The 7,066-nt window shown below is 53.6% G+C and overlaps 1 protein-coding gene across 2 annotated transcripts in view; it reads left to right on the top strand.

Annotated features, from left to right (window-relative positions):
- Positions 1-7,066, top strand: part of TRAF3 (TNF receptor-associated factor 3) — a 51,018-nt gene that overhangs the window by 35,769 nt on the left and 8,183 nt on the right. For both annotated transcript variants that reach the window (XM_005884102.2, XM_005884106.2), the window contains exons 6-8: positions 1,206-1,286; positions 3,814-3,888; positions 5,643-5,735. In XM_005884102.2, coding sequence (XP_005884164.1) covers positions 1,206-1,286; positions 3,814-3,888; positions 5,643-5,735 — 249 coding nt within the window. The remainder of the gene's footprint in view (positions 1-1,205; positions 1,287-3,813; positions 3,889-5,642; positions 5,736-7,066) is intronic.

The raw sequence follows: 7,066 nt of genomic DNA, 5'->3' as shown, positions 1-7,066 counted from the left end.
ACACACATGCTCTCTGCATCCCTAGCGGTCCTCCTGGGCTGGTCTGTGCATGAGGATGGGACAGGCAGGTTGGGGAGGAGGCGGAGCGTTGCCTGGTGAGCTCTGAGGCCCAGGCCTGACTCCTCCCTCCCAGCGCCCGCCACCCCTGCCTTTACAGGTGAGGCGGAGGCGGAGCTCTTGTCCAGGTTTCTCCCTGAAGACCTGGGCCTGGGCACCAGGAAGCTGCACACAGGCAGGCAGGATGGGAAGCCAACGCGGTGCCTCGGGGAGGCCTGTGGTCGAGGGCCCTCAGTGAGCTCCGAGCAGCGTGGCCTCGCCCCCCGGGACCTCGGACCTGGCCCAGCAGCAGAGCAGCGTGTGCAGAAGGTCACCGCTGGCCGCAGGCCCAGAGACGGGCCTTAAAACCACGCGAGAAAGCACAGTGTGCGGCCTGGCTCCGGGCCTCAGAGAAGCATCCCCGCTCACTCGCCCACATGGGCCACCCTGTCCTCTGCCCACACCTGCCCAGTCAGACCCAGGCGCCTGGCCAGGCTCCCGTCACTCAGCTCAGCAGCCTGGCCTGGGAGGCCAGAGAGAAGCTGGAGTGTCCGGGGCCTGGCCTCCTGGGCTCCTTGCTGAGCGCGCAGTTCCCCCTCCGCCTCCGCCTGCTCCCACGGCCCTGTCGCCTGTCACCTGTGCTCAGGCCCTTGCCCTTCCTGCACTTATGGACCGGTGCATGGGTGCCGGCGGCATCGAGTCGATCAGTCCCTGTCACTCAGGCCCCTGCACTTGAAATTGGTGCCATCAGAGAAGGGCTCAAGCAGAATTTACCCATATTTTCCAGGCACTAAAGATAATTTCAGTAGGATTTCAGGGCTGTAATTTAACTACCCAGGAGGTCTGGCTGTTCCGGGCATTTGAGAAGCATCATTTCCAGACCCCAAACTGAGAGGCCAGACAAAACTCGTCTCCCCGAGAGCCAAGGCTGGGCCCGGGCTGGTCTCAGCCCGCCCTCCCCTCCCCTCCCCTCGCCGCTGTGGGCACAGGCGCCCCGCTAAGAGCACACACTGCTCCACGAGGGCGGTAGCTCGTCAGGGTGACCGGGCTCCCGTGAGGCCGTATCTTCCAGCGCTTTGTCGGTGTGAGGGCCTATCCGGACGGCGTTGAGTGCCTCCTCCGGGTCCTGTATGTTTCAAAGCTGACGACACGTTCCTTTTCTCCTGCAGAAACACGAAGACACTGACTGTCCCTGCGTGGTGGTGTCCTGCCCGCACAAGTGCAGGGTCCAGACCCTCCTGAGGAGCGAGGTAAGGGCGCCGCTGCCTGGCCCGGGGTCCGAGGACAGCGAGCCATAGACACCCCTCCCTGACTCCGAGACCCTAGGTTTGCAGATCACAATAGAAACCCTCCCGCTGCTCTTGGGAGTCGGAGGTTCAGAAGCAACTAAAGGCCGCAGTGTCGGGGCAGCACGAGTGTTGCTAAGAATTGAGAAAACGGGATTGCTTCCAGTGCAAGCAAAGGAGATGCCATTTTTAAAAGCAGCTGTTTTTAAATCAGTAAAATAGGAATTACTGTAGGATTATCCCAAGAAAATGGATTTGTTCAGAGATGCTGCCGGAGCACTTAGGCCGCGCATGCTGGCGTGGGAAGCGAGTGGCACCGGCCAGCGGCTGCGTGTCAGGGGCCACTGGGAAGGCACCTTCCCCAGACACACCCAGACGGAAACTCCAAGGGTTCTTCATGTCTTTGCATCCAATCCTGACCTGCAGCCCTTTAGTTGCCATTTGGGGTGCCATTGGGGCTCACGTGGGCTCAGTGGGCTCCGTGGGTGCGTGTGTCCCCTTAGTCCTGGGGGCTCTGCTCTGAGAAGTCCCCTCAGCCTTTGGGCCACTAGGAATTTTACCACTGGAGACAGTGTGGGGAGCATCCCCTCAGGTCCTCACTGAGTGGGAGACGCGGGGTGCAGGGAGGACCCCAAGAGCCGCTCTCCCTCGAGGTGCATCCTGCACAAGTTGACTGCGGGGCGAAGGCAGGGTCTCGCCTGGTGGCCGGTCCCTGGCCCTGAACGTGCCTCTCCGAGTAGCGGGGAAACACACATCAATTATTTCCACAACCAGAGAGCCGCTCTGTTAAAGTGAGCGCACGCAGAGTCTGTTGTTGAAATAATTTCAGGGTCTTATACACTCTGCTAAATCTTTACTCACTCAGGGCTATCTGAATTAGGGACGAAAGCTGCCTCCATTTTGCCTCTAAGTTATTTTTATTTCAAAAAAATCTTTCAACCAGCATTTACCTTGAGTTTCTGGTGAAAGGTGTTATTGGCGTATAGATTATTCTTGCCTCTATTCCAAAGTGCCTGCAAATTCTGTAAGGCTTTGCGAGTGATGATAATAAAGCCAATTTAGGAAAAAGTGTGACCCTGAATTTATGGCGGCGCCCTGACAATCGCGTGGACTCTGCTCTGATCCCGCAGCACAGCCGACTGCTCGTTCCCGACGGCGGTGATGGCAGTGGAAGGTCCTTTTAAAGTTTAAGTTGCTCAGGCTGCGCCTCTGCCGGCCCGTGATGGACCTTCTAGGCCAGTGATGGCGAACCTTTTGAGCTCAGCGTGTCAGCATTTTGAAAACCCTAACTTAACTCTGGTGCCGTGTCACATATAGAAATTTTTTGATATTTGCAACCATAGTAAAACAAAGATTTATATTTTTGATATTTATTTTATATACTTAAATGACATTTAACGAAGAAAAATCAACCAAAAAAATGAGTTTGCGTGTCACCTCTGACATGTGTCATAGGTTCGCCATCACTGCTCTAGGTGCTCCCTCGGGTGCAGGCCGGACTCCAGGCTGGGTCAGAGGAGCCTCGGTGTGCTGGGCTGCCCGCTCAGAGACCGGTCGGGTCCCTCGGTGCTGGCCCTCCTCATCGCAGTCGCAACAGAGAGCAGTCCTGTGGCCACTTTCCTCTCTGTCCCAAGTGCTGACCTACAGGGAGGGGCCTGCTTTGTCCTGCAGACCAATGCCCCCCCCGCCAGAGTGACGCCCCACAGGCACTGGGGGTGTGGCCCTGGCCCACAACAGACAGGTCCTGATTGTTCCTGTAAAGGTCTGTCCCCGGAGTTTCCTGATGAGAATGTATTTCTTCAGTAAAAGGAGAAACTGCCCTTACATTGCGTCAGCCCAGGGCCCAGCACCTTCTGCCTCCGGAGGGGGCGTCGCAGGTGTAGGTGGTTTGTATGGACCAGTTGCCGACCTGCAGCTTCATCGTCATCCTCTCCCAGGCCCTCTAATCCCCGTCAGCGAGAGGTGACAGCTCAGACTCCTGTTAGCACGGCCGCAGCGGCCTTTGGAGACCGCGGTGCACGCCCTGCAGGGCGAGTCAGGGAAGGGACGGGAGGCGGCGTCCCGCGCTCCTTGGGAAGTGTGTTTGTGTGCTGTGTATGAGGTGTGTGGCCCAGTTGCATCCCGGATGCTTTCCTTTTTTGTGTTTCATGCAATTTTCGTTTACAGTCTTTCAATGTGCATTTCAGTTTACGTTTCTTCCTTTCTTATCTCTGGCACTGCAGACGGCAGGTCACGTTTCGAACATTCCTAACGAAAACTCGAGTTTAAGCAACGCTACAGTGAACGTATTTCCGTATATTGGTGTATCTGTGTACACACGTGACAATACTGTGAATTCACTGCCGAGGAGTCTGGGAGCCGGTGACGGGACACACCTGCGGCTGTAATCGCCGTCCGTGACGGTGCAGCCTGGGTGCTCCTGTGCCTTTAACCTGTTTGAACATTTTCATGCGAATGTTCGTGCCACAACTCACGTCTCTTTCCGTTGCAGTTGAGTGCCCACTTGTCAGAGTGTGTCAATGCCCCCAGCACCTGTAGTTTTAAGCGCTATGGCTGCGTTTTTCAGGTCAGTATCCGATGTCTGTCCTTCCCAGTCGCTGACATTCTGCCATGGGAGCAAGTTATTACATTAACATTTTAACGTGCCACTTCTGGGCTTGGAGTCCTTGCATGAACCCGAATCACCCTGTTGCGTGGGTGACGGTGGGGCTTTGAGAGTTAAGGTGGACACCTGAGCCAAGAGGAAGTCAGGATGTTCCCGTCTGAAACCAGCTAGTGAGTGGGTCGTACAGGCCTGACGGCGGGTGGGGTTTGCAGCCAGACGGTGATGGCGATGTCAGCTGTAATGCTTGTGAGTAAGTCTGTAGCCGGCTGGTGTGAGCAGTGTGCGTATCGGTGCACTGGTGAGCGTCACACACGTGTGCATCCATAAATGCATTCTGCATGCAAGCCACACCTCCTGGGACAGCAGCATGGAGAGGACGTCTCCGTCATTGCTGTGACAAACCTGTTTCTGACTTTTTGTTTTTTTAAGTATATATATATATATATATATATTTTTTTTTTTTTTAAATATGTTTTTATTGATATCAGAGAGGAAGGGCGAAGGAGAGAGAGATAGAAACATCAATGATGAGAGAGAATCATTGATCAGCTGCCTCTGCATGCCCCTCACTGGGGATCAAGCCTGCAACGCAGGCCTGTGCCCTGACCTGGAATTGAACATGACCTCCTGGTTCATAGGTCGGCGCTCAACCACTGAGCCACGCCGGCCCGGCTATTTATTGTTTTTAACACGTCTGAGATTGCTAGTGAATTTGAACTGAGTTTCTATTTAAATGTGTATCTTAATATTAAAACTATGAAAAGACAGTATCTATTACTATTAAAGTATTTTATATTTAACTTTATGTATGAGCCGCACATCGGTATGAAGTTGGTACCGAGACATGCTGTCCTAGTATTTTCTCAGGAAGTGAAAGCCTGAGCATGAAGAGAACTGTAGCTTCTCTCTGCCCCAGTCTCCTGGGGACGGAGCCTCGCCCCTGTGATGTCGTGTGTAGTACCTTTCATTCTGTGTCTGTGTATGTATATGTTGACATATAGCAACACTTATGTCAACATATACATAGGAATATTCTCTGTACAGAGTATATGTTTTGGAGATCATTAAAATGCTTCCTGTGGCTTCTTAATTTTCCAATATCAAAACAAATTCTATTTTCCTATCAATTACTTCCTAAGTATGGAAGCACTACTTGCTGTGCTTGTTCCTGAGATGGTCTGCATCTTATGTACTCTGTAGCTGGTTTATTTATGTTTCTGTGTAACTTCCTAAGTAGCTTTAGAACAGCGAGCGGTACATTTCCTGCTACAGTGTATGTCACTGATAAGTTAATGTTTTGGTGAATTAGTCAGAACCCTCATCTGATTACATGTTCACTCGATTACTGTATCAGTATCTAGCTGTAACTGAAGCTGTCCAAACCCGTTTATATTTTAATGAATAAATTTCTAAAGGAAGGAAAATGATATGTCTGAAATTCAATTTCTTGATGTTGTAAGTATGAAACAGCCGAGAAGGCACTTGGTGAGAGCAGCTTAGGAGTGAAGCCGTGAGCCCGAGATCCCTGTACAACTTCAGAGCCGCCTCCCGTGCGCCCGCTAACAGTGGAGTGGGGCCGCTGGGCACGGCAGTCAGTCACATCCCAGGAGCCAGGCTCCCGCTTCCCGTTGGGTGCTGCCTCCGGTTCAGGCTTCTCCGGGCTTTCTGCTCTGCTGTGGGTGACCAGGGCTAATGCCCTGCACTTTGCTCTGCAGGGGACGAACCAGCAGATCAAGGCGCACGAGGCCAGCTCCGCGGTGCAGCACGTGAATCTGCTGAAGGAGTGGAGCAACTCCCTGGAGAAGAAGGTAGGACACCCACGTGCTGCCGCTGGTCCTCTCCGTGGTCTCCTCCACTTTATGGGAGAGACCTTTTCTATAGTGATTCACTGTCTGAGGGTGAAAGGAGCAGCACCCAGAGATGGTCAAGTAAATTCTCCTCACACAGTCTCACTGTGAAGGTGTTTGCATTTGTTCTGTTTTTTTATTGCCAGCACGTGTGCCGTGCTTTTTAAAAATCGTGTGGTTATCTTAGCATTGCTCTGGACAGGGACTGCCACACATGCAGACCCCCCTCTCCTATAAATGAAGTCGTATTGGGCACCGGGCTCATTCCTTCCCACGTTGGCTATGGCTGCAGCCAAGTGGAGCAGCTGGGACACCGGGGGCCGCACAGCTCACATCCTACCCTCTGGCCCTTAGAGAACAGGTGCCAGCCCCGACCGGGAAGGCATCTCATGTCACAGGCACTCCACCGGCTTCTCAAGCGGCACCGTGGGAGCTGGGGCTCCGAGCAGGCCCTTCCCCAGAGGGACTCACTCGCCCGGCTGCCCTTGGAGGGGCTGGTTGTGGGCGGGCTGTTAGCAGCCCCTTCCTGGGGAGCTGGTTCAGGGGGTGCTGCTCGGCAGGCCTTTTCCGAGAAGGTGAGGACCTGAGAGTAGATGGAGTTGTCCTGGGGTCACTCGCTGCGGGTTACTTACAAAGTGAAACCTGGGCGCCCAGCACACTCCTGGTGAGAGCGCAGCGGAGGCCCTGAGCAGCCGAGCAGCCCGGTCAGCCTTGTCTGAGCGGATCCGAATGCCTCTTTTCAGTTAAATCCAGGCAATTTAAATATTCACATACTTGAAATAAAGCAGCGTTTCAGTATAGATGCTATAGCTGGAGATGCACACGCACACGGAGCAGGCGTCCGCTGGCCGTGCAGTGAACGTCGTCACTGAGTCACGTGTGGTGTCCTATCAGCCGTGTGTCTACGCTCTGTTCTCGGTGGTTTTCCTACAAGTCTTTTCTTTGGAGACTACTGTTTCTGCCTTTTTAAAAAGTATAGGTTTTGCCCTGGCCGGTTTTGCTCAGTGGATAGAGCGCCAGCCTCAGGCTGAAGGGTCTTGGGTTCATTTCCGGTCAAGGGCACAGACCTGGGTTGCAGGCTCCTCTCTGGCCAGGGCTCTGGTCCGGGTACGTGCAGGAGGCGATGAATCGATGTTTCTCTGCCTCTTCCGCTCTCTAAAAAGTCAATGGAAAAACACCCTTGGGTGAGGAATTAAAAAAAATTTATAGGCATAGATGTCGGGGCTTTAGTCTCTCCCTTCTCATTTATTGAAAAGGTTCTCGCTCGTGAGGATGAGCCGCTTATCCAGCTG

Source organism: Myotis brandtii, unplaced genomic scaffold, assembly GCF_000412655.1.
Source record: "Myotis brandtii unplaced genomic scaffold, ASM41265v1 scaffold819, whole genome shotgun sequence".
Classification (NCBI taxonomy): Eukaryota; Metazoa; Chordata; class Mammalia; order Chiroptera; family Vespertilionidae; genus Myotis; species Myotis brandtii.
Note: the sequence above shows the minus strand (reverse complement) of the source record. Positions and strands in the feature narration are given on the sequence as shown.